Source organism: Syngnathoides biaculeatus, chromosome 11 (assembly GCF_019802595.1).
Source record: "Syngnathoides biaculeatus isolate LvHL_M chromosome 11, ASM1980259v1, whole genome shotgun sequence".
Lineage (NCBI taxonomy): Eukaryota > Metazoa > Chordata > Actinopteri > Syngnathiformes > Syngnathidae > Syngnathoides > Syngnathoides biaculeatus.
In genome coordinates this window covers 7,338,285-7,366,127 of record NC_084650.1, presented here as the reverse complement: position 1 = coordinate 7,366,127, position 27,843 = coordinate 7,338,285, and the positions used below count along the sequence as shown (strand labels likewise).

Here is a 27,843-nt window from a genome sequence, read left to right as displayed (position 1 = left end):
ACTAGATTCACCCTTAAAGGACTTTGTTGAAAAAAGTAGAAATAGGAGCACATATTATAAGTTAGCAGTGTAGGGATTTGCGAATTTGGACCCTACGCGTGTTCACGAGCCGAGGAAGATATGACCAATGATTAGAAAAAGTTGACAGCACATGGATTTATTACAAAGGAATGTGCAATACAGACCTCCGGGTCTTAGCTAGGTATCTGCCGCACACGAGATGTGTGTCTTCTGGCAGGATAACCAAAGAAGAAGACAAGAGCTGCCTGGTAACAAGGTTTTTATATGTATGGGTCCATGGTAAAAGTGGCTGCCCCCCTACAATCTGGTCCTGGGCCGGGGTGGTAACTTTCCGCTCGTTATCTGGTATCGTTCGTCTCCACAGCAACGCCTGGGAGAGGAGGATGCCACCAGCCGGTTTTCTGCGTACAAAGATCAAGGACAGCCACCGGCTTCACAACACAGCCTTGTCTGATTAGCAAATGAACAACACTTTATCTGTTGGTTAAATGTACAAGGTCATATTTAAGCAAATAATGAAAGTGCAATAAAAGTAAAATAGTCTTCGGTAGATAAGGGTTCAGTGTTTCTTTTAATGCCATAATTGTCCACAGATTTACCCTAGAAACATCTCTAAATTGGAAAAGTATTATCGAAATTCCTCTCACGCTCAGACATTCCAAAGACCCTGGCTGGAAAACTGACAGCTAATTAGCGTTTACCACATCTGCATCGCTTCTGTTCTGAAATGACAGTTTACACTTGCGCACACTAAACAATGACAGCGGCACTGCTGGCTGCTGTAGTGGATGCGCAATTACACTTTATTCTATTATGGCGGGAAAAAAGCATGTTCCATAGGGTAACTAAAATTGCTTGATAAAAATATAATTATATCATAATTTCTCAAGTATAACCAACTAGTCATTTATTAATGTTCCCCAGATTAATGTTTTACTAATAATCCAAACTCAACTATTACTATGGTGGTGAGGTGGATACTGTTTATTCACTTGGTGGATGGCTCACTTCAATGGAAAAATTGGTAACAAAACCCGTTAATTCTCCAGCAAAGAGGTGCAAATGGAAGAAAGAAAAGAAATACTTTAAAAACAGGGGTTTAGTCACCAACATTTTTTAAATATCTCAGTGGTATGAAAAAAGAAGCCAATTTTTAGTCAAGGTACAGATTTTTGCGAGACATGAATAATATGATTTGGCACATTCCCCCCCCCCGCCACATATTTCTCTAATTTACCAGCTATATACTCTTACATTAAAAGCTTCTTTCTCCATTCTGTAAAAAAAAAATATATATATGCTGTGGCAACCCTGAAAGGGACAAGCCAAAAGAAACACACACTCATTCAAACAGTATATAATAGTATACAAAAATACAGGATATTATAAAGTAATGTATGAAAGTATACTATAATAAAATAGGATTAAAACTGATACTGCTCATTCAAACAGTATATAATAGTATACAAAAACATAGGATAGTATAAAGTAGAGTACAAAGTATACTATAATAAAATAGAATTAAAACTCAATTTGGACCATCTGCAATGTACTGACAGCCTTGGGGTGGGGTGGGGGGCTGCTGTAGCACAGAGGTAGAAAAATCAAGTCATGAGAGTTGTGATGCAGCTGTCCCACATGCTGGAACATCAGATGGTCACAACTTTTTTTCTAAAATTTATATTGTTTCTTTGATTGATGTATGAGGAGAGAGAAGCAGTACTTCAAGAATTTTAAGTGTTAATAGAAGATAATGCAAAGTTGTGACCAATGACCACCCCCAAAGTAAGTAACTGTGGATGCTGCCATTGCTGAATGGCATTGCATAATATTTATTCACTCGACACAACCTGCACAGTCAAACTTCTAAAACCAAATACCATCATTTTTGGGATCAAGATTGACTTCAGATTTGTCTGGATTTAGAATCCAACATATCCATTTCAAATTCATAAATAAAGGTTTTTGGCATTTAACCACTGCCACTTGCCACAAGTAAGTCTTTTGTGTGTGTTTGTCAATGCACTACACAAACATCTAGTATACAGAATTTGGCTCGACAGGTGGGGCAGGGAACTCGACTGGACAACCAGGTCTCAGGTCTTTGCTGGTCTTGTCGGCTGGCGAACCATCGACCCAGACAGGACAGACACCACATGGGTCTGCAGAAACACTGCTCGCACTCAGGCTCAATGTCAGCTTCTAGATAACAGAGCAGTTCAAAAGTTATAGGCACCAACATACACACAAATACCAGGTGTTTATGATTGAGCATATAGACACAACCACAATGGTGTTTAAATAAAACAATCAATAATAAAACCAACAAACAAGCAACAAGTGAAAGTAGAAGCAATAAAGACTTGGGAATGCATCTTCAGGGAGGAAAATCAAAATTTGGTGATGTCGAAGGCTTCGGAGTTCAGTCACTGAACGAGAAGAATTCACAGTGGAGTGGACCTTCACCATTTGTGGGGGATCGGGCCCGACCGGGAATAGCACAAATCTGAGAATAATTGAAGATTTGCAATGAATTTTTTTCAAACTCCCCAAAACCTTGAATAAGGACAGACCCCAAGAAGTTTTCGCAGGAAAAACAAGGCCCTTCTTCCCCCAAAATAAATAAATTTTTAAAAGTTTCGGAAAATAATTCTGTGAATACATGAATCCCCAGGTGCTCAACAGATGCATATATTTGAGCTCCTGACAACATTGGTAGTCTGCATAAAATGGATTAGCTTGCAAAATGGTAAATACAGTGTTCCCTTGTTATTGGGGGGGGGGGTTGCATTCCTTACCCCCTCTGATAACAAAAATCAAGTGAATAATAGATGCAGTATTAAAATACCTAAGTATGATGTGTACTATATTTTTGCGACCATAAGGCGAACTTAAAAGTCTTAAATTTTCCCCAAAATGGACAGTGTACCTTTAGTGAATGGGCAACCCGCGAGTCTTGAGCTGCATGCACCTCTGCAGGAAAGCATATCGAAGTTCTGTTTATGTGCGTGTGCTGTGTTTGAGTTCATTATGGTAGTTGCAAGCAAGCGTTGCTTGCTTTTATTATAGTTGTTCCAGGTATTGTGACAACAAGCTCAGTGTGTGTGTCTGCATGTGCGTCGATGGATAAGTGAGATGGGACTCCACAGCGTGTGCAGTGGAAGGGTGAGAAGGAAAAAGAGCGTGGTGACGACCAGGAAAAAGTGCCTTTAGTGTTCTTGCCGCCCAGGTCAGCTGTGCAACGAGAGAAGGAAGAGTTTACCACCGAGCAGGACGACCTCGGCACGGAGGCCACGTCTTCCCTGCGTCTCCCGACCACGGTCATGAGATCGCAACAGGAAAGGTTACCACTGTATTTTTGCAAAACTGGCTTTCACATTGAATGAAAATAGCTCAAAGCTTCCCAGTCGGATGGTCATCTTTTGAGAATATAATTTGTCTGTTTTGCTTTCAAAATGCCAGAGAAAAAAGCACAGTGAAACAAAAATATGTGGATGAACACAGGACATTTTTACCAGAGTGGGAGAACTCATATTTTGTTGTTGTTGAGCGCAATGGCTCTCTGCCTTTTGTGTCAGACGTCCATCGCATTTCACAGCTTCACTTCAGCTCACTCCACACTAATAACATCGACTTGGAATTTCCAAAAAGCGACTGAACTACGGAGTTGCAAATTAGTGAAAAAAAAAAACCCACAGAAAAGCAGATTCAGTATTTTTTAAAAAAGCATCTAGAGATGAATGCTTGCATCATATCAAGTGGCTGGGAACATAGACAGTGTCAAAAAGCCATACATTGAGGGGTAATTTATTAAAAAAAAAAACCTCGGTAAAAATCTTGAAATCTTGTCCTGAAAACGAAAATCTTATAATAGTATCAGACCTTCAATTGTCCCGCCACACTGTTGAACAGAGAATATCGGACATTAGCATGGCAACTGATCCACAGTTGCACTCAGACCTCCAATCATGTGAGTATTTCGGTGTTTCATCAGATTAGAATTATGCCATACAAGACAAGACTTGTTGAACTGGTAATTTGTCTGTGTGAGAGAGCATTAAAATGTATTTTTTTTTAATTGCAGACGTGTGGTCTTGGTACTCTGTTGGAGTACATTTTTCTTATCATGTTGGTGTGTGACATTTACAATAAATCTGGCTGAGCAACATTATGTGTGTGTGAGGAGGGAATGATGTTCATGTGTATGATATGGCTCTTTGATGTGTATGATTTGACTCTCTGCCGTAGTAAAAAATGGCCACCCCTGGACTTGACCAATGAAGTACTGTACACACCAGTCACATTGTTAGCATAAATGCATGCACTAGGAAGTCCTTAATACTGCAAAGTGCATGTTTTTTGTTTATTTAATCGTAATTTTATCCGTTTTATTATTTGCCAGTTTTGCTTTTCTGTTTGCTGTGGTGTGATAATTTTAGTTTCGATGCGACACAGTGAGTGTCAACGTCTTGAGTATTGGCTTGCCTACACTGTCAGTCTGGGGGCAATGTAAGCTTCTTCTGCTTACAAAGCAAAGCAAAGCAAAGAAAATGTATTTGTATAGCGCATTTCATACAAGAGGTAACTCAGTGTGCTTTACATGATTAAAAGCATTTGAAAACAAAGAGATAAAACATTTAAAACAGGATTAAAAACAATAAAAATGCTAAACAAAATATATATTATAAAAAAAAAAGCCAATCAAGACCGCATACTGTACAAGTAATATGATTAAAATAGTGGTTCCCAAAGTCAACCTGGGCCCGGACCTACAGTGATTGTTTAAAAAGCTCCCGGACCCCCAACCTCAACTTTTGCCAATAATGTAGTGCTGGACACAGCGATGCCATTCTGGTACAAAGAAATACTCAATTTTAGTGGCTCACATGATCTTGGTTTTTATTTTTGCACAATAAATCAAAACGTGGTTCAACATTGGAAAGGGCAATTCTCACATCATGATTAGCTTCCAGAAAATTTCGTTTTTTCGTCTTCACTTCGAATAGAGTTGAAAACAGAAGAAGACAGAAGAAAAAAATTATTTTTTCTTTTCTTCAGAAAAATATTTTATTATTACTCAGACATCGTGTCCCAGACCCCCTGGAAAGACATTTTCAACCCATGGGTGTCCGTGGACCCTACTTTGGTAACCACTGGATTAAAAACTGGATATACTAAAAAAACCTTGAGAAAAAAAAAAGAAGAGTTTTCAACCTGGATTTAAAAACATTCATACTTGGGGCTGACCTCACCTCTATTGGCAACTTATTCCATTTGTGTGCAGCATAAGACCTAAATTCTGTTTCACCATGTTTGCTTTGGACTCTTTGCTCCACTATTTCAGCTGAGTCAATCAATGTTAGAGCTGTACTGGGTTTGGATTCCCTAAGCATTTCTTTCATGTATTCAGGACCTGAATCCTTTAGTGGTTTATAGACCAGTAGCAGAACTTTAAAATCTATTGTACAGTTCATTGGAAGCTAGTGTAAGGACTTTAGGATTGGCGTTATATGCTCTGCTAAATATAACTGTCTCATCTGCATAGCTATAATAGTCAAAATTAAAGTTTTGAAGAATTTGACCCGAGGGTAGCATATACAAATACAGAATAGCATTACTAGCAAATACAAATTTCAAATGTAAAATCGCAATTGTTCCTCACTGCCTAGTGAGTCCCATTATGTGGTAGCTTAGTTACACGCTAAAACACATGTGAGTACGCATGCTAACAATGTAACCAGTGTGTTCAGGTGTAGTTAATTAGACGAGTCACAGAACAACATTAAGAGATTTTGGAACTCAGGGTCCACACAAGGCATGCACACATTATAAGGTGTCTCATCTTTTTAGGAAGAATTTAAGATAACTAAGTGCACCTTAAGGTAAGGAAAATACGGTACTATATAAAAAAAAAACGAGAGCAAAATCCGCGAATATACGGGCAATGAGCAGTGAACCACAAATGGGGAAGAGCATACTTGCTGTACTGTGCTGAACTATACCAGTTCTTAAATTAAAGCGGATGTATGGAAAATCATTTTTTAAAATGATTAATAGTGAAGTTGCTTCTGACCCATCACGTGTCAACTCAAGAAAGTAAATCTTTAGGCATCAGCGTAGTTCTGAAAATGTGTCTGGGAGGCAAGGTTATTAAAGTAAATTAAATTGACAAAATAAACTAAAATTGAAAAAAGATTGGGCAGCATGGTGGGGCAACTTGTTAGAGCATTGGCCTCACAGTTCTGAGGACTGGTCTTCGAATCTTGGCCCCGCCTGTGTAATGTTTGGATGTTCTCCCCATCCCTGCGTGGCTTTTCTCCGGGCACTCCAGTTTCCTCCGACATCCCAAAAACATGCATTCATTGGAGATTCTAAATTGCCCCGAGCTGTGATTGTGTGTGCGAATGGTTGTTTTGTCTCTATGTGCCCTGCAATTGGCTGGCAACCAGTTCAGGGTGTACCCCACCTGCTGGGCTATGACCGCTGGGATAGGCTCGAGCACTCCAGTGACCCTTGTGAGGATAGTCAGCTGAGAAAATGGATGGATGGATGAAAAAAGATTTTCATAAGCAAAATTTTTCTCCTTTGGCTTGTCTCGTTAGGGGTTGCCACAGTGCGTCATCTTTTTTCATCGAAGAAAGACATAGGATTAGCAATTACAAGGAAAACACACAGAAATATACTATGTCGGGCATGGCCAGTATGGAGACTCATCTCGCAAGACCCCACTGCTGAACAAAAAACATCTTAAAGCTTGTTTAAAAGTTGCTCAACAGCATTTGGACTCTTCTTTTCTTTGGCTCTCACTCTAATGAGCTCATTTCCAAACCTATCCAACCTGCTCATTCCTAGAGAGAACCTCAACCTCCACTTCCAGCTCTGCTTCCAGTTATCTCTTCATTGCTACTGTTTCTAATCAATACATCATGGATGGCCTCACCAATATCTTATAAACTCTGTCTTTCATCCTAGCAGAGACTCTTCTGTCACATAACATGCCAGATACACGTAAATTGTTCACGTCGCATGACTTTTTTTGAAGCTGCTATGCACAATTTTTTGGGTTTTTTAAATGATTAATACCGTTTCAAAAAGAGGACTTGCAGGGTTGCTATTTCAGCATGGGAGACATTGATCCATATAATATGAGGCTGGCATCTAAAAAAAATTGCTAAATTTGATTTTTTTTTTAGCAAGGATCATCATTCTTGATCAAATTACATGAAAATGCTGCACATATATCGGGATATATTTTAGAAGTAACTGTCTGTGATTGACAGCTGACTACAGAACATGGAACAGTTTTTTCTGCATCCTCAGAGTGTTCCAAAGGGGTGAAAATGCCTTGATTTTCATTGATTTTGAAGCCTCGTTTTATATAAACTATGATTTTTTTTTAATTGGGGTACTTCCACAAAAGCAACTCACAAATGTTATGAAAACACCTGGAAAGTGTTTTGAATTATGCCGGAAATGCATGTCTCCATTGAAATCATTTTTTGAGCTTCAAATACATTGTGGTGGTGTATAAAACCAAAATCTCAATTTGTGCATCAAATTGCATATACTTACCATCTACATGACAGAGTCTCACCAGCTTGGTGTTTGCTGGCACCTGCATACAGCCAATACACGGCTCCACATCCTGTGTATTCACAGCAAATGAACAACATATCTTGGGTTTCATAATCTTAGCAGAAGCTACACCAGCAGTGGTAACATACAGTACCTGACCACTGGGGAGCAAGTAGGGCTGGTTGAGGTCCACATGAGCTTGGAACGTTTCCAAGAAAAGTTCACTAATTGTTTGGCGAATCACAACACTAGCAGAGTTCCTGATTGGTGCATGGACCTTTTCTCTGAGCTCGGCATACTCTGTTGAGTTCAATCTGTATGTGTGCATAGGTTAACAAAATAACAAAAATAGAGCAGTAGCTTTTTAACAAAACACATGCAGATATCTTTTTAGTAAATGTTTTGGAATAATTGCACCTGATATCAAACGGCTTAACTGCAGGGTTGATACTATGCACTCTGAGGGTGAGGAGCTGTGTGGGAGAGACTGAGTCGGGACTCAGTTGGTGCTGCCTGGAGTCGGTCACAGTCACGTGACAGTCACTCTGTGCAGCAATGTAGACATGATAGGTGGTGACCTGCGTGTAAGGAATGTAATAAACCCATTATCAACCTACAGTGAAGAAAATAAGTATTTGAACACCCTGCTATATTGCAAGTTCTCCCACTTAGAAATCATGGAGGGGTCTGAAATTTTCATTGTAGGTGCATGTCCACTGTAAAAGAGATAATCCAAAAGAAAAATCCAGAAATCACAAATGTATGTTTTTTTAATGAATTATTTGTGTGATACAGCTGCAAATAAGTATTTTAACACCTGCCTATCAGCTAGAATTCTGACCCTCAAAGACCTGTTTGTCTGCCTTTAAAAGTCCACCTCCACTCAAACGTATTATCCTGAATCAGATGCACCTGTGTGAGGTCGTTAGCTGCATAAAGACACTTGTCCACCCCATACAATCAGTAAGACTCAAACATAAACATGGCCAAGACCAAAGAGCTGTCCAAAGACACCAGAGACAAAATTGTACAACCTCATACGGCTGGAAAGGGCTATGGAGAAATTGCCAAGCAGCTTCGTGAAAAAAGGTCCACTCTTGGAGCAACCATTAGAAAATGCAAGAAGCTAAACATGATGGTCAACCTCAATCGGAGTGGAGTCCTGTCACAACCCATCGAAACGGAGGTAGGACCAAATGCAGGAGTCGGGAGACGCAGAGGTAATTCGGGAAAAAGGTTTATTGTTCCATGGTTGAGGATCAGGCAGGCAGTCAGGTGCAGCAGCGGTAGTCAGGACGTCGAGCGTAGAGAGCAGCTCAGCGGGCAGGCAGGAGTCGGTACACGGGAGATCGATCAAAGCAGGCAGGAGTATCAAAGGGGTCAGACTTACGAGGTCGGTCGGGTTGACGATCAGGGATACGGGAGTGCTGGAACGGGGCATGAACCGCAACGATCTGGCGCCGTACCAGTCGTCCCCATGGTCCTATATACATCGAGCCAATCAGCCAGCATGAGGCGCAGGTGTGTGTCTGTCTGGTCCAGGCCACCAAAAGCGAGGCGTCCTGCTGGATAGGTCAGGAGGAGGACCCGGATGCCAAGCACCAGGATCCCCACGGGGCGATTTGGGTGGATGACCTCGGTGAGGAACCCAAGGGCGAAGCAGGAACCAGACCAAGACATGCAACTGCTCCGGACGAGGACCTCCCACGCGGTGGTTGCGAGACGACCAGGGATTGTTCGCCGCCGAGGCTTGGCCAGGAGGCAGCCGTAGACTGGTCACCAACGAGGCTCAGCCACGAGGTGGCCAGGGAGTGGTCACCGCTGCCGAGGCCGGGTCATGAAGCGGCTGGGAACCATCAGAGGCGAAGAGAATGACGGAGAGAAGGACCAAAGCCTTGACCGCCACAATCACCATCACAGCCATCCTGAGGCCTTTCCAGTTCCGGGGTGGCCCATCAGAACTCCCCAACTCCTGTCGCCGTTGAGACAGGGGCGTGGGACTGCAGCGGACCGGTCGCCGTCAGGACTGGAACGAAGACGACTGTGGTTCCGTCGCCGTCTGATGGACAGGAACGTGAGGATGCCAATGAGCCGTCGCCATCCTCTGTTGCCGTTGAGACAGGGGCGTGGAACGACCACGTGCCAGTCGCCAACGGAGCAGAAGGGGGGCGATCGTGGACCGGTCACTGACGAAGCAGGAGTGTGGAGCGGCCGCGGGGTGGTCATCTCCGGGACTGGAACGAAGAAGACTTGGGTTCCATCGTCGTCTGCTGGACAGGAACGTGAGGCGGCAGCGGCGCCATCGCCACCACCTGGATGGGAATGAGAGGCGGCGACGGCGCCATTGCCACCTCCTGGACGAGAACGTGAGGACGCTCCGGAACCATCGCCACATCCTGGACGCGAACGTGAGACAGCGGCTGAGTCATCGCCAAATCCTGGACGGGAACGTGTAGGCGTACCAGTCGCCGTCAAACCAGGAGTGTAGGGTGACCGCGGACCGGTCTCCGACGAAGCAGGATCATGGAGCGGCTGGGAACCATCAGAGGCGAAGAGGATGACGGAGAGAAGGACCAAAGCCATGACCGCCACAATCACTATCACAGCCATCCTGAGGCCTTTCCAGTTCCTGGGTGGCCCATCAGAACTCCCCAACTCCTGTCGCCGTTGAGACAGGGGCGTGGTACTGCTGCGGACCGGTCGCCGCCAGGACTGGAACAAAGACGACTGTGGTTCCGTCGCCGTCTGATGGACAGGAACGTGAGGATGCCAATGAGCCGCCGCCATCCTCTGTTGCCGTTGAGACAGGGGCGTGGAACGACCACGTGCCAGTCGCCAACGGAGCAGGAAGGGGGGCGACCGTGGACCGGTCACTGATGAAGCAGGAGTGTGGAGCGGCCGCGGGGTGGTCACCGCTGGGACTGGAACGAAGAAGAGTTGGGTTCCGTCGCCGTCTGCTGGACAGGAACGTGAGGCGGCGACGGCGCCATCGCCACCTCCTGGACGGGAACGTGAGGCGTCGACGGCGCCATCGCCACATCCCGGACGGGAACGTGAGGTGGAGGTGACGCCATCACCACTTCCTGGACGGGAATGTGATAAGGCGGCGGCGACGCCGTCACTACCTCCTGGACGAGAACGTGAGGAGGCGGTGGCGACGCCATCACCACCTCCTGTACGGGAATGTCAGAAGGCGGCGGCGCCATCACCACCTCCTGGACAGCAACGTGAGGACACTCCGGAACCATCGCCACCTCCTGGACGGGAACGTGAGACAGCGATTGAGCCATCGCCACCTCCTGGACGGGAACGTGTAGGCGTGCCAGTCGCCGTCAAAGCAGGAGCGTAGGGCGACCCCGGACCGGTCTCCGACGAAGCAGGAGCATAGAGCGGCCGCGGACCGGTCGCCACCGGTACTCCTGGACACGGACGAGAAGCAGCTGCAGCGACGTCGCCACCTCCTGGACAGCAACGTGAGGCGGCGGCGGATCGGTCTCCACTGCCACATGAGCTCTGCTCGGCAGCGGATCAGTGGCCACCGCACCGTGAGCCTGCAGTGAAACAGCCAAGACCGCGACGTGGGCGTTGCGAGGTGGCGGATCCGTTCCCACTGCAACGTGCGCTTGGCTCGGTAGCGGATCAGTTGCCACTGCCGCGTGAACGAGAGTAGGTAGACAGTCAGTTGAAACTGCAATGTGGGTGTGTCTCGGGAGCGGATCCGTTGCGACAGCGACATGGGCCTTGCTTGGTAGCGGGTCCGTTGCTACTGCAATGTCAGCATAGCTCGGCTGGTTCTCTAATCCGGGTCTGCTGGTTTCACCGTTGCCGGTGAGGAGTGGGTGGACGAGGACGGCGTCTTTGTTGCCGCGCAGCGGGAGGCACAAGGGAGCGACCGGCCTGAACCCGCACAGCCAGGGCTGGACCGGCAGGACCATGACAAGTCCCATGCAAAATATAACCTTGTGGGGTCTCAATGATCCCTAGAAAGGTGAGGAATCAGCCCAGGACTACACGACAGGACTTGGTCAATTATCTGAAAAGAGCTGGTACAACCGTTTCCAAGGAGACTGCTGCTAATACACTAAGTCGTCATGGTTTGAAATCATGCAAGGCACGGAAGGTTCCCCTGCTTAAACCGGCACAAGTCAAGGCCCGTCTTAAGTTTGGCAATGATCATTTGGATGATCAGTGGAGTCATGGGAGAAAGTTTTGTGGTCAGATGAGACCAACGTGGAACTTTTTGGTCATAATTCCACTAACCGTGTTTGGAGGAAGATAAATGATGAGTTCCATCCCAAGAACACCATCCCTACTGTGAAGCATGGGGGTGGTAGTATCATGCGTTGGGGGTGTTTTTCTGCACATGGGACAGGACAACTGCACTGTATAAATGAGAGGACGAGCGCGGCAGTGTATTGTGAGATTTTGGGGAACAACCTCTTTCCCTCAGTCAGAGAATTGAAGATGGGTTGTGGCTGGGTCTTTCAACATCATAATGACCTGAAGCACACACCCATGAAAACCAAAGAGTGGCTACGTAAGAAGCATATCAAGGTTCTGGCGTGGCCTAGCCATTCTCCAGACCTAAACCCAATAGAAAATCTTTGGGGGAGCTGAAACTCCGTGTTTCTCAGCGACAGCCCGGAAACCTGTCTGATCTGGAGAAAATCTTTGTGGAGGAGTGGGCCAAAATCTCTCAAGCAAACCTGGTGAACAACTACAGGAAACATTTGACCTCTGTAATTGCAAACAAAGGCTACTGTACCAAATATTAACATTGGTTTTCTGAAGTGTTCAAATACTTGCAGCTGTATCACACAAATAAATTGTTAAAAAAATCATAAGGTACATTGTGATTCCTGGATTTTTCTTTTCGATTATCTCTCTCACAGTGGACATGCACCTAAAATTTCAGACGTGATTTCATGATTTCCAAGTGGGAGAACTTGCAATATAGCACAGTGTTTAAATACTTATTTTCTTCATTGTACACATACAATACTTTGTAGCCAGCAAGCAATACTAACACAGTTGAACCCAAGTTTTTAACCCCATTCAAATAGTTTATATTTTCTTCATCGGTAATAGTCACTATTATTTTTTTCCCTTTCATCCCCCCCATTAGAGTTATACTTGTGTGCAATGCATTACCTTCTTTAAACTTACAAGTAGTATATACTGTTCTAATATAATTTTCAGTTCAAGTATCATTCAAAGGTTTTCATACCAGGAAAATATGAACCTCAAAAAGTTAGCAAGGGGCAAATATACACTATTTGCAGACCCTTGGATGCAACTTGTAGTGAAGTGGTACTAACTGTGACCCCCCCCTCCCCCCAACATTAATTACCTCACTCTTTCTTATTGATATGTCCTTGGTTGAAGACGTCCTATCAGATCGGATACTGTAAGAGTTCCAATTAAGGATGATCATGGAAGGCCACTTATGTTGTTTTTACTTAATTTGTAGTCGATTCAAATTAATTGTACACCTAACTTGAGCTGTTTCTAATTTGATGCTCCCTTCTTTTTTTCCTCCACCTTTCTCTTTCCATTTTATATATAAAGAAATAGTTGTGGCATGTAATGTGAGAAACTTGTATACCCTAGTTTTTCCTAATAAAAGTCTAATGACACAAAAAATAACATTTAATGGGTCATAATTTGATCCCATTTGGTCACTCTGAAGTTTGCCAAAATATAATTTGAGTTATGTATATCTAGAATTCATCATTTTATCATGATCACAAAGCTAGAATTATGACAATGTGTGATGTCAATTGACGAGACAATCCATCCATCCACTGCCCGTACCGCTTAATGTTTCAATACTTTTGGAGGGGAGTGGATGTCTGTCTGACAATTATTCTGATGTTGCCGTTGAAACCTATAAGAAAGTTAATTATCTTCGTAACTACACGTATCATAATATCATTTTTAGAGCAATTTTAATCTTAATTCTGTTTTTCATGCTACACGAGTAAAGATATGCAAACAGACCTTTAACACCCAGCTGTCGGTGACGATAACTCTGGCTCCTGGCGCCCCTGAAGCAAACTTGTCGATCCGTCTGAATTCTATATTTATGCTGCTGGCCACTGAAGCCCAGTTAGAATGAGGAGGTTGGACAAGGGCCTGCAAGCCGCTGCTGATAGGATGGTTGTGCCAGCCTTGGCGCGACCAGTAGACGATAAGTGTAGAGCTGGCCAACAGGAGGCACACAGAGAAGACAAAAAACACCCTCCGCTGGTCGCTCATCTAGTGGGACACAACATGACAACACAGATGATATATGTCCGCCTATATATAGTTCTTCTCAAACATTTTGTACACATAAAATGTGTGGTGAAGAATTGGTTCATTCAGTTCATGAATTCAGTTCATAAACATTATCATAGCATAAGGAGTTTCAAATCCTTGTAATTTTCCAAATGAAACAAAATAATGTGTATTTTTATGAGGAAACATAGCACTCTATGATATTCCATCCATTTTCTGTAGTGCTTATCCTCAGTAGAGTTGCAGGAGCGCCGGCGCCTATCTCACAATATTGCTCTTGGTAAAAAAAAATAAAGTAATGACATAAATAGAATTTGCCTCAATTTAATGGCCATTGTGTACCCATTCTGGAGCAATATAAAAGTCTGCTTTCATAGAGGATAACAAAAATCTGAGAATATTTACAGATAAAAGGGTAAAATCAGAGGATTTGGACAATTTTAAACAATGGCTCAAAGCAACAACTTAATTATCAAAATAATTTGACAGTTGATTAGTTATTGATTAACTGATCAACTGTTGCACTCCTACTCCCGTGTGTGGTTGACAAACTTAACAATGATCTTTTTTTCCGGGTGAAAAAAAAAGGTTAAATTGACAAATACTGTAATTTCTTGAAAATAATGTGCAATTTTTTTCCAAAAATATGTTCAACAAGTTAATATAGCGCATTATATTTAGGTATGGATGAAAAATAAGAAAAATACAATTACAGTGTATAGTCGTATACATGTAGTGGTTAAAAAAAAGTATACGTATACATTTTGATATGATATTCAATATCTTATGTTACACATTTATATTTATTATGGTAATGTGCACCCCAACCTGAACTTTATGACTTTCTCGGGGAGCTTCGGATTTTAGGATTGTTAGTGTAACATGTCTGTTGCCAATGTACCAAAAATCAGAAAACGATTGCCCGTGAGTTTGTTTTAACTTAAACTAAGACAAAAACTGTCTACTACAACTGCTAGTTCTGAAGCCGCTTTTAAAAGAAATGTGTCATCGCTGACGCGAGCCACCCAGAATCAGGGCAGCAGTCAAAACAACGAGAGCTCATTGGGTTCAGGTCGTTATCAAAACAACGTGAGCTCCAACTACGTAGTAAGGGCATAATGAGTACATTAAAAAAAAAAAACAAAAAAAAAACGGGAGACCGAACACAATTGAAATGCTCGCTTTTTTAAATGTGCCCATTATGCTCGTTTCTACGTGAAGCCCCTTAGCTCTTAGTGGTTAGAGCACTGGTTTGGTAAACCAGGGGTTGTGGGTTCGTATCCCACTGGGGCCTCCACTCCCTGAGAAGGGTTGTGTCAGGAAGGGCATCCGGCGTAAAAAAAAAAAAAAATAAAAAAAAAAATTGTGCCAAACATATATATGCGTTCATCTGAGATGATACGCTGTGGCGACCCCGAAAGGGACAAGCCGAAAGGAAAACAACAAACAACATGCTCGTTTCTACGTAGTTTGAGCTCAAACTGTTTTGACAGGCATCTGACGCCATAGTGAAAGAAAAATTGTATTTGAATGGAGGGCGAGTAGGGTGCGCTGCTGAACCAAAACTCTTGGGATTCAAAACATATTTCCTCACAAACGCCATGGATGGGACAGAGGATGACATGCTGTGGGAGCAAGATGGTCATGATGCAATGCAGGAGGAAGTGGACCACGTCATCAATAATGAGTTCGACAGTGATGCACCAAAGGTAGCTACGGTGGATATTTTTCAGATTGGAGATGAGTCTGATGCTTCTTTGGAAGTCTTGGCCAAGGATGTGTAATGTAGAGGATAAACTGCACAATGCACAAATGTTTTTTGTCATATGTTCAGGTTAAACAGTGTTAAATAGTTTATTTATTTAAGACTGTTATATGCGTTATCAGCAGTATTAATAAAATGTTATGCCATTATTGAGTATTTATTTTAGCTGGTTGAGGGATTCTGTTCTGACAATTACAGGGACCAGGACAAGTGTGTCCTGTGGCCTATCAGCACATGCACAATGATTATTATTAATGATTGCTGTTTTTGAAAAATGATACAAGTACAAACCTAAAAAAATATAAATACAGATAATTCCTAATATTTTGAGCATATGGGTAGCAGCAAATTGTTGGTGTGCCTTGTACATTGGCAGAAGGGTTTTCCTGATTTTTTTAGGTCAACTTTGGGGGTGTGCATTATACTTCAGGGCACATTATACTCAAAAAATTACGGTATGTGTTTGAGCAAGTTGGTTGAAGTAGTTAACACACCTGGCCTGTAATTCTGAGGATGGGGGTTCAAATCCAGGCTCCAGCCTTTCTGTGTCAACTTTGTAGGTTTTTCCTGTGGTTGTGATGGTTTTCTACCACTTCCAAATACATGCTAGCTTACTGTATTTTCAGACAATAAGTTCAATAGTGAGCAGGACAACAAAAATATCCACAAAGCTAATCGTCAAAGGTATGTTTACATTGAGATGTCAGCAGACATGACAGCTTTACAGTGATGATTGAAGTAAAAGCTAAGTGTTGCCATAAGCTATTTCTATCTCAAAACACTTAGAATGGATAGCATCTAAGACATTCATTCATTTTCCCGACCACTTATCGTCACCAGGGTCGTGTGGCGTACTTGAGACAGCCACATTCAAATTGCTTTGTATTTGATTATTTGTGCAGCACAATGGAACCATATACACTGGATTTCTTTTTTTTTTTTTTTTTTAAATGTTCAGAACACTGGCTGACCTGGTAAAAGTATTGCAAATGTTTCTCCGGAGCAGCGTTACACATCCCCATGAAGTAACCTGCACAGAGTAGAGCCTGTTAGTACTAGCAAAACACACACTGAAAACACAACTTTTCATAATGTGTGGATTCTGTATACACACAAACACATACAAGTGATATACACAAATGTGAAGCTTAAGCGTTACAAATTTCTGTTTAGGTTTCACAATGATATTGAGCTAGCAACTATTGTGATGGGGGCGTAGCCAAAAGTTGACCAGCAATGCATAAAGGGGGCAGGAATTTTCCTTCTTACTCCAGAATATGCTTTCTGGGGAAGATGTAACCACTGCCTCTCTCCTCATCATGCACTTCTGCTTTCCAGGGTTCCAAGAGGAGAGGTTAGTTCAAAGCAACAAAAAAATATTCAACTCTGTAACGCTGGCCTCAAAACTTGAGGCCCATAACACATATGGTGGGTACGGAAAGTATTTAGACCCCTTAAAAATGTCACTCTTAAAATTATACTGCTGTCGTTTGCAAAAAATCATTATTTTTTTTCTTCATTATTATACTGTACAGAAAACACCCCAGATTGAAAGAAAAAATGAATTATTGACATTTTTACAGATTTATCAAAAAAGAAAAACTGAAATATCAATTGGTCATAAATATTCAGACCCTTTACTTCTTATGAAGCAACTCCTTTGCTGCCCGGGCAGTGTGTTTGGGATCAATGTCAGGCGAAAGACTCTTCCACGTTTCACCTTCAATGCCTTTGCTGGTGATCATATAATGACAATAATGGCTTTTGATTATTTTTTCATTGATTGGATTTGACGGAGGAATTAAAAGGAGTGACAGATGTTGCAGCATAAGAGCTGCAGAGTGAGAGTTCTGATGATGAGACAGAGGAGGAGCTTATTTCTATCACCGATATAAAGGAAGTGCTTGCAATGTAGGAGAAAGTTTTGAACTTTGTAGTGAACAAACATCCAGAAAATGTTGCAAGTGGTTGTGCTTTGGTGCCTTCCACATTTCAGAAAACAGTCTAAAAGAGGCACAAACAAACCTCTTGGACAGACATTTTTTTTTAAATGGCTATTGACACAGAAGAACACGTTGTGATTAAGGCTAAAGCTGTGCAAGAGAAAAGACCTAAAGATAATTGAGCAAAGCTAACAAGAAAAAAAAATACAGTAGCAATAAAGTTCCTCCAAGTTCATTAACTGTAAAAGTAACATTAAGCCGAGCATTTAGTAGCTAAGTGAAATGACACATAAGTTCAGCAAAAGTGAAAGAAAAGCAAACGTGTTGCAATTAACTTCAGAGATAGTGTAAAGAAGAGGCTGAGCGAAATTGACTGAGAAATCACCTCCTCCACAAACATCCTCCATCTGCCTCTGCCACCTTCCACCACCACCAGTATCTTCTCTTACCAAAAGTCGTTTCAAAAATCAAAAGCCTTTAATGTCATGATAGGACTGTGCATACAACGAAATATGAGCGCTTCTCCACAAGGTTCTTACGCAAATAAAATACAATAAAATAGCAGAACATGTTAGATGTGAGGTAGTACACTTTATAAAAACGGTTCCTTCTTTCCATTGTCTTTCGTTTTTACACAATATAATAAAATTTGTTGTTTTAAAATACACTTTTCTAATTTAAATATGTGGAAAATCAAAAATTGGGTGGCATTAAACTCATATCTCAAGGTACCACTGTACTGGAGTTGTAGCTGTTTTGTAGTAGATTACATTAAATGCCACCTAAAATTTCACTGTCTGTGTGTCTGGTTTATTTGGTAGCTCCTCTGTAATCGCGAACTCTTATATTTAATGTGTACAAACCTTTAGATTGATTAATAAAAGGTTTGTCATGCTATCCATCCATTTTATGAGTCGCTTATCCTCACGAAGGTTGCGGGAGTGCTGGAGCCAATCCCAGCTGTCATTGGGCATGAGCAGGTACACCGCAGGGTTCATACTCAGTCTGTCCAAAAAAATTTAAGGGCTTTTTAGGGGCATTCTTAGGGGCTGACACGAAAAATTTAGGGCTGACACGAAAAATTTAGGGCGATCGTGGGAAATCAAGAGTAAGGAAAAAAGACTCACCCAATGGTGCCATCAACCGTTCTTGGTTCATCAAATGTTCCAGTACCTCAGTACCTGTGACAGTGATCACCTGTCGCCCCTTCTGGTAGTTCTCATTGATATGACCATTGTCAACGTCTTCACATAACAGTCTACAGAAAAACAGATTCTAACTACAATTGCAACTATATACACAAATGTCTTCTACTGATGTCTGTCTCAGCATCCCAACTCTAGCTCCTTGAGCCTACCCAGTGCCTCCTCTATTTGTTGCTGCAGAGGTGCCAAAGTGGCTCTCTTGTCCTTTGCTCTGCCTCTGCGTGCTTTGGCCTCGGTGATAAACCTCAGATTCCTCTTTTCTTCTACCTCCTCACACAGCCTGTCAGCCTTCACAATAACCGTAGATATGTCAGTCTCTGTTCTGGCTTTTTTGGCTTTGAGGCAGTAGAGATGAAAAGTGGGCAGCGATGCCAAATGTAGCCAGGTATGAAGTCTTCCTTTCCCCACAGTGGTAGTTTTTAGCAATGTCACTGTCTGGGAACATGACTACAAACACTTTCGAATTATTTTCACAAGATTTGTAACTGTAATGGCTGCAGATCACTTTTAAAGTCCACACAATCTCTGCCTTTAACATGTCCGTCTTCGTGTATTGAACTACGTTCATAAAGCCTGACTTCTGGCTGGTTGAAGTCGATGGGTGGACAACTGTAGGTGCGCATGCACTGCTAGTACCACTGCCTGAAGTTGATGCTTCACTATCTTGATATTTTAGAAACAGATTCATACCAACGGAAGATGAGAGAGTCTTCGCCAAATCAGCGTGTCTCCTGTTTTTCCAGTGCGACTCCAGCGCTTTGACACTCATCTTTTCAAGCTGGTAACTCTGCTTGCACAGATGGCAGTAAAACTTACTTACAGCACCTTAAAAAGCTATTTGCTCCTTTTGTTGAATATTTTCCCTACTTTGTTTAAGATTATATTACAAATACAAATAACAGACAAATATAACGCAAGTGAAGTTAAAATGCTGTTTTATAATGGAGCGTTGGGGGGGGGTTACTTTTACAAGTTCTCTGACACGGTGCGTTAAAGTATTGGCCGCCTAAACCAAATAACTAGTTGGATCATACTTACCAGCAACAACTGAAATAAAGCATTTTCCAGAACTGGCAATGAGTCTTTCCCTTCTCTGAAGGGATACAGTATTTTGGGTCATTTTTCAAAAATTGAGGGTTTTCAAGCATGAACGGTGGTTCTGAGACCATCCCGTTGCATTTCAATTAAATTCAAGTTTGTAGGTTGACTCAGCCATTCTAAAACCTGTTTTTTTAAACCATTCAGAAAATTCTGAATCCAGCAGTATAATAGCAGTGCTTCAATTGAAATGACAAACTGGTGGTTGATCATTCTCCTAAAGAGTAGAATTCCAGGTCCTGAAGGAGAAATCCACCCAAAGACAATCACACTACCACCACGTTTGACTGGTGTGATGATGTTTGTTCCCCCCTGAAATGCTGTGGTACATTTACACCAATTTTCACGACCTTTCAAAAACCTCTATTTCTATCTGGTCAGTCCAAATACAAGGAGTCCTCGGTGTACGACTGAGATTCGTTCCCACAGTAGTTACCTCAAATTTCGATTCGAGGCGGATTTCACCGTTAAAGTCAAAATGTACAATGACCGCTGGGATTGGCTTCAGCATTCCCGCGACCCTTGTGAAGATAAGCGGCTCGGAAAATGGGTTGGTATGGGTACTTCGTCAAAAAAACTAAAATACATGAAAGTAAAAAATATAAGATGCTTCACTTACTATTAGGAAAGTGAGGCTGGGATGGCAAAGAATGAAGGGAGGGTACCCTCAGGTCTTGCTAAGTAAGAAAGTGCAGGTAGCCGTTGCTCATGGTAAATTCCTCCTCAGTGTGCTTGCCTTTCTGCTCTTTCAAAGTTAAGTAAATACGCTGTCCCTTTTCCCTTAATGAACATTAGGCTGATATTAAGCCTACGTTGATTCTGAGCCTCGATCCATAACTTAAGTAATCTTATTATCTCGTCAATGATCGAAGAACGTTGCTTTGTTTTTTTTTCTTCACAAAAAAGTTGCTTCGTGATCACTGTATCCCTCTCAGGAGGAAATCCTTCACGTGCGCTAAAATACGGGCTTTGTCCTTAATAATAATCGCCACGGTCATTAGGATGAATCTGGTCCCCCGATATCTTTCAAAATCAAACTTTTTTCTGGAGGTGAGGTTCATCATGTAAGAGCTGCGTTTCAAATTTGAACAAAATTGAATAGTGTTTAGGGGTTCCCCATGGAAATCACATTTTTCAAAATTAGTCAGGTTTTGGTAAAGAGAGTCGATCAGCAATGCGGCCATTTTCCGGAAAAAAATTTCTAAGCTATCGTCGAGCAACGTCGAAAACGTCAGGACAATCCCCGGAACATTCAGAAGCACTCATGAAATCCTTGAGCAGGTTGACCTCTCAGCCCTAGTTGGTGTTTACCTCTCAGTTAATGCGAAGTCATTGAACTGTCAACATGGCTGCTGCGAAACAGAAACACCCGCGGTATTTTTTGCTTGGGACCGTCCCAACCACAGATGATAAAGCCATCAAAGGAGCCAAACCTCCTTCCAGAAAACAGATTGTTCTGTCATTCATTGGTGCAAAAGAGGAATTCCAAAGACAAGAAGTCGCCAAGCCAATCAGGGAAGCTGCAAAATCTGTCGTTCAGGAAGTCGTGATTTTTTTACCAGAAAGCGAGGATACCAACAGTTGCGGAAAACAAGATGTCGAAGAAGGGTGAATCGTTACACGCTGATATGCAAGAGCTGATGAAAATTCCGAAGGATCGACGATTGTCAGGAAGACCGCTTAAACGCATCGAAGATTTCAAATCCGGGTTGGAGGAGACGTTTTCATTCTGGCCACGTGATGTCTTTGATCGTATTTCGAATGAAGAACACCCCCTGTTCCTGAAAAACATGATGGAGACCAGAACGAACGTGATGGGAGGCATTGATTCAAACTTGGCCACAACCGAGAAGAAAGTCGCGGAGCGTATCAAACAAAACACCATGTGCATTGAGAGAGAACGGCAATGACAGCTTGAGACAGAAGTGAATAAGGAACTGGTCGAAGACCCGGACGAGTCATCTGAAACAGATGATTCAGATGAATTCGCTCCATCAATATCAACTAGACTTCCCCATAGAAGACTGAAGAAGACTGGCTCAGATATACATGTCCCATTTGATGTAATGAAATCACTGATTCTTTGAATTACTTGATATAGACACTAATTTTCTTCATGAAGATCCTGAACAATGGCAGTCAAGAGAAAACTACGGAAAACATCAATGTCGTCCAAAACCTGAGGGTGACTAACGACAGCGCAGAGCGAGGTGTAAAACTAGCTGCTGAATTTCTAAAATCTGCTAATATAGGAAAAAAATACTAAAATACTTTGCAAGTTATTGAAAATGACAGGAAAGCTGTACCAAACCAATGGAAGAAAATGAAACCGAAATTGAAAATTGGTATTTGCATTTGTAGACCGTAGACAAACTGAGAAAAATGTAACATTTTACTATTGCAGCGTTCTGTAGATACATTTCAGGATGTATGTTTTGAATGATCGATGTTCATTTGAATGAATATTTTATGAATAATTTTAATCTTTCCTTTTGGCTATTATTTTATGAAATCACAGATATTTTATTGCTTGCGGTCAGTCCACTGATTCGAGTAGAAATGTAGGCTTTAATGTGTCAATTTGACTGATGCAATGTTGAGATTTCCATCGCAATGAGGAACCCCTAAACATTGAAATATTTCATCCGAATTTCACCATTTTACTTTTAATATCAAGCCTTATGCTAGAAAAAAAGTTCAGTTCAAAAGACTCAAGTTTTCAAAATCAAGGGGGACCAGATTCACCCTAAGAGTCATCCGACTGAAGCCCAAGTCTTTATGTTTGCTATTTCTGTCGGTGTTAATCCTTTCTGTTTTCTTTTTTTACAATGGTAAATTTTGGGTCCACGGTCAAAAAGAAAAAAGCTTTCTTCTACTGAGCCATGTGTAAAAAGGTGGGCAAAAAGGGCAACTAAAAATCCCATCAGACAATCCATATGCATAAACTAAAATGAAACACTGGTGCTGGGGCCATAATGGTGGACAAGACCTGTCGTCGTAAAGTCGAAACCTTTTGGGTTGAGACCGTCTTAAACCGAAAACTCCCTGTAATATTCTCCCAAAAGTCCTTGAAAGTGTGATGTTACACCCCCCGAAGTAATATGAGCCTTTATTGTTGTTGGTCAGGATTGGTTTTTGCCTTGGAACTGCCATTTTGGCCCCGTCTCTTCCATGTTGTTTTGTCATGAACACTAACTGAATTTGTCCCGAATTCCTTTGCTGTCTTCTGGCTGAATTATTGCTGTTTTCTTCAGGTAATCTTTGTAGGCCAGACCCTTGTAGGAAAGTTCTCCACTGTTCTATGTTATCTCCGTGTGAGGATAACAGCTCTCCCTGTTGTTTCCTGGAGTCCAAACGCTTCATTCAGAAAGAGTGACAGATGTCTATTTATTTATCATCTATTCTGGAATTACTTTGGATCGTGGGATTTAGTTGAGGCTCTTTTACATCTTTTGTCTGACTTGGTTTTGTCATGATTACTTAATTGAACAGGACAAGGGGTAATCAGGCTTGGGTGTGATCAGTGAAAATTAACTAAAAATTGTGATTAGCTAGGTGGCAAGACTGCAGAGCCCCAGGCCCCACAGTACTGAGGACCTGGGTTCAAATACCGGCCTCGGCTGTGTGGACTTTACATGTTCTCCCCGTTCCTGCGTGAGTTTTCTCCATGCACTCCTGATTTCCTCCCACATCCAAAATGTTGCATTCATTGGACAATCTAAATTGCCCATAAGAGCAATTGTGAGTCCGACTGTTGTTTGCTTCCATGTGTCCTGCAATTGGCTGGCAACCAGTTGAGAGTGTACCCTGCCTCCTGCCCGATGATAGCTGGGATAGGCTCCAGAATTCCCATGACCCTCGTGACGGTGAGCAGCTTAAAAAAATGGATGGATGTGATTAGCCATAAATAATTCACAAGTGAAATGGAAATTACTTTTTCCACAGAGAGCCAGGTTCTGAGTTTTTTCCCTTAATAAATTAAATAATTTAAAAACAGCATGATACGTTCACTTAAGGTATATTTGGCTGTTTACTTTTTGTTTGATGATCTTAACCATTTTTCACAGCACGATATAAAGCTGATTATCTGTTATACTATGGGATTTTGAAGAGTAATCTTTTTTCTAGTCTTTTACTGCAGACTCACATAGCAAAAAGCGTGACCCCAACAATGAGTGGAAAAAAACAGAATGTCCAAAATTTACAATCATTTCACATTTGATAAGCTTTAGTGTGATGTACCTATTGCAAAGTATAACTTGCTTAAAGTGCCACTGACACGTAAAGCATAATTGTTAATATGTTTTTAATTTAAAAAAAAAAAAGGGTTGCACAGGTGCAAAGGATGAGAGCTTTCTGGGTTCCAAATGACAGGTAGGTGTGTGTAGAGCTATTAAAAAAGTAATAGTTGGGATGGACGATGTAATCTTGTAAATCAGGGGTGCTAAATGTGTCTATGTGCGTTGTTCATCGCCGTTTTCGTTGTTCATCACCGCCCCAGAGGCCTTTAAGGTCTCAAGACCTTAAAGGTCAAGTGTCATCCCTATAAACATTCTAAAATCAATATTGTAATGAAAAATACATATAACATTATTCAATTCAATGTCTATATGAAAAAATAAATATGAGTGGCGAGCTCGTCATCCATGCGCAAATTTGCAGAAGTGTCATTCTACGACATCCAAGTGGTCGCCGTATTGGCTACATCCCGTCAGTGACGTCACCCGGACGTTCGCCAATGAAAACAGGCGGTGAAGCCTACTATGGGAGACGAACACGCCCCTCCTGACACAGAAGCTCTTTTCGAAGAAGAGAACATCACACAACCGAGTGAAGTTGCCGGGGCAATATTACGCTCTTGTTTCGAGCCATATTCAGATGATATGCGATCACGGTTAAACCGCCTCCCCGTCTGATCCACTTGCGCTGGCCGGTGTGGCTCATTTTTGGTGGCTTATCACGGAGCCGAGCCGGGCTGCTTTAGGGCGTTGTTCATAGCCGTTGCAGTACGCAATGAACAACACCATCGAGCTGGGGCGCTTTACTGCGTTGTCGTTGCACGCGGCTGAGTGAGGCATCGTCAGCAGCATTCTTCAGCACCACCGATGTCCGCAAGCCCGACGCGGAGCCTTCGCCGAAGCCGTGACCGGTGGACACGCACCTTAGCCGGTGTGGCTCATTTTCGGCGCCGAGGTGGCATATCACGGAGCCGAGCTGGGCTGCTTTAGAACATTGTTCATAGCCGCCGCCATCTGCGATGAACAACACCGTCGAGCCGGGGTGCTTTACAGCGTTGTCGTCGCACGCGGTTGAGTGTGCTATTGTCAGGAGCGTTGTTCATAGCCTCTATCTGTCCACAAACAAACACAGCAGCCTTCGCTGGCGAGCCCGACGCCGTCTGACTCGCACATTGAAACATTTAGCACGCCTGTCATACGTACGCAGATCTTTTCCTGCATTATGAGAGACCAAATACGTGGTCCCCCGCAAACTATTATTTTTTTTAGTAGTTGTATACACACCTACCTGTCATTTAGAACCCATGAAGCTCTCGTCCTTTGCACCCGTGCAATCCATTTTTCAAAACGAACCGGCTCTCTTGCAAACTTATGAAGGGTAAATCCATCCTCCCAGTGTTCAAGCAATCTCCAGCAATGCAAGGAGCCAGCATTTTGGCTAACACGAAGGAACACCGAACTACCTTCCCGGAGGTACAACTAGTGGAAACAAATGAGTCCACTTGAAGACGGTCCTGCCATGCACGTCACTTCCTGCTTCTTCTTGAAAACAAATCCCTCTGAGAATTTTCATGGCAGGAGTTATTCAAAATCATGTTTTGTGGTGAAAAAAACGCATGGGCCCTTGTAGGCTTCTGTTTTTTCATTATTGACATACTACACATCATGCATTTCATGACAGTGGCCCTTTAAGGAAGTCTACTTTTTGTTTAGTTTTCATAGGTGAACTTAAGGAAAATTAAACATGTAACCCATTTCTTGTTGGGTTTTGAATAATATTTCGTAAAAGGATGGGATAATTTATCATCTGATGTATAAATGTATGACCTGAATGAAAAAGTTAAAACACAGAACCTGACAGAATACTCGTTTTATAGGATTAAACAAGCTGGGACCAATTTTTTCACGTTTTTGCAAAAAAAAAACCCACATTTTTCACGTGTGGTTCTTGTTCTTTTAAACATGTAAACTAACAATATTAATAGGTAATTAAAAAAAGGTGTCATTTTCTCATTACCCACAGTCCAAGGAATGATGTGGTATATAAAATACATTATTTGAACCATTATTATTTTTTTTTTTTACTGTGGCAGTCCCTATATTTAGGGTTAATGTCAGGTAGCAGGAGGGGGGTTACCGTAACTCGCTCCCTGCTACCTGACATGAATACATTCCACGAATTTTCACATGCTCAACAATATTATTTTAAGTGCAATTAATACTGGTCAGAAATTGATGTCAGCCATGCTGGAACAAATACAGACTGACAAGTATTACTAAAGCCCAGTATGACGTTTGCAGTGTGGTATTCCAAGGGAAATGTGTTATAATTTCAACAGTACCGAGTGGGAGAGCAGAGTGGACCAGTAAGGTAGTGCTACTCCTCTTGACGTGGTAATGTACGAAATCCATGTCTTCACTTCCCAACCATGACGAAAATAGGTTTTGGATCGTCAAACCGGCTGAACGAAACTCGTTGGGTGTAAATACGAAGCACAGACAGAAAGCTGTGTAAGCTAAAGTGAAAGTTAACTCCGGACTTTCCATATTTTACACATTGAAACATTCGCAACAGTAATCTTAGTAATCTTTTTCTTCTTCTTTACGTCGCTTCTTCTTTCTGAATTTCCGACAAATTGGGCACTTTTAGTGCATCGCTGCCCCCGACTGGTCAAATGTTGAACATCTCTGATTGCGACAAACTTGGAAGTGCCAGTGAAGTGACAATCCTAAAACAGATCCAGACGGCACACCAGTAACGTGGACCACAAAAGCAAATGTGCATGTACGTCCATAATTGTTAAATTCCGTACCAATGCAAATCACGTTGAGATATTGCACTTAAATATTGGTTGCTACCAAACTAATTTTGATTGTAACTTCAACACGTTTACTAGACTATTATCTAGTTGTCCATCAATTTTCCATATGTAATAACATCAACACTTGATTAAATATTTGTATAGTTTCAGAAATAATGTCTCTCTAAGGAAAACCCTAACTACAATGTGACATGACAAAAATGAGTTCAACACTCATGGGGATACAGCCCAGTCAGTGTTCAGCACGAACTTTCGTCTTTCATTTGGGGAAGCTCCGTGTCCTAACACTGTACTGTATTGCTTAATGAGAAACCCACATTAACCTAAAACAGTGAGTGCACTGAACAGATTAATTTTTTTGGTGGGGGGTTTGGGGACTGTGGGGGAGATTGTACGTTAAATTCCAGCATTTTTTTGCGACGTAAAACACCAATACAGCACAAATTATGGACTTTCTTTCATTGTCTGAAAATAGTAGCGCACAAAATTGTAAAATGATTTTAAAAAGTAAATGAACTCCAGTTTTTTTTGTTACGTTTATACTTACCTCACTAGTACATGGAAGAGGTGCTTTTAAGATCCAACTAGACACTGTTTTCTGACCGAAGACCATCAAATCAGGGTCCGTTAATTCGTGGTTCGATTGTATTTGTCAAGCAAACCATTGCTGCCATCTACTGAGTTCAATCAACCCATGCTTTTTTTTTTTTTTTAAACATTAGAGATTGACCCGGGCAGTAGCTTTAGGAGGGATGCCGTGACTTCCCTTTCCCCAGCCACTTAATCCAAAGAATTAAGACTATCAAACCATTCTGGAGTGCAATCTTTTGCCCAGTGTCAGAAAGGTATACTGTAATTTTAACCTGAGGAGGCTGAGCACAGTGCTCACGAATAGCA

The 27,843-nt window shown here is 42.1% G+C and overlaps 1 protein-coding gene across 7 annotated transcripts; it reads right to left on the bottom strand.

Moving 5' to 3' along the window:
• Positions 1-211: 211 nt before the first annotated feature.
• tmem129 (transmembrane protein 129, E3 ubiquitin protein ligase) lies at positions 212-26,734 on the bottom strand. Of its 7 annotated transcripts, none has more exons than XM_061835190.1 (8): positions 26,467-26,559; positions 16,910-18,841; positions 16,612-16,670; positions 13,597-13,854; positions 8,014-8,174; positions 7,751-7,910; positions 7,594-7,666; positions 429-2,223 (listed from the first exon to the last, which is right to left on the bottom strand). In XM_061835190.1, the coding sequence occupies exons 2-8, from the start codon at positions 16,959-16,961 to the stop codon at positions 2,039-2,041; spliced, it is 948 nt and encodes a 315-aa protein (XP_061691174.1). In that variant the 5' UTR covers positions 16,962-18,841; positions 26,467-26,559; the 3' UTR covers positions 429-2,038. The 7 variants fall into 7 exon arrangements, with proteins under 7 accessions (XP_061691172.1, XP_061691174.1, XP_061691173.1 ...); XM_061835189.1 differs by lacking the exon at positions 26,467-26,559 and adding an exon at positions 18,941-21,462; XM_061835192.1 differs by lacking the exon at positions 26,467-26,559 and having other exon boundaries at positions 16,910-16,967; positions 18,711-18,821.
• Between the last annotated feature and the right edge of the window lie 1,109 nt (positions 26,735-27,843).

Excerpts from the sequence above, each read along its gene's own strand:
- tmem129 (XM_061835185.1), bottom strand. The coding sequence starts at position 26,671 with ATGGAAAGTCCGGAGTTAACTTTCACTTTAGCTTACACAGCTTTCTGT. Across the intron at positions 8,175-13,596 it reads CCGACAGCTGGGTGTTAAAG|GTCACCACCTATCATGTCTA; the intron begins GTCTGTTTGCAT and ends CCTTACACGCAG. Across the intron at positions 7,911-8,013 it reads GTTAAGCCGTTTGATATCAG|ATTGAACTCAACAGAGTATG; the intron begins GTGCAATTATTC and ends GCACACATACAG.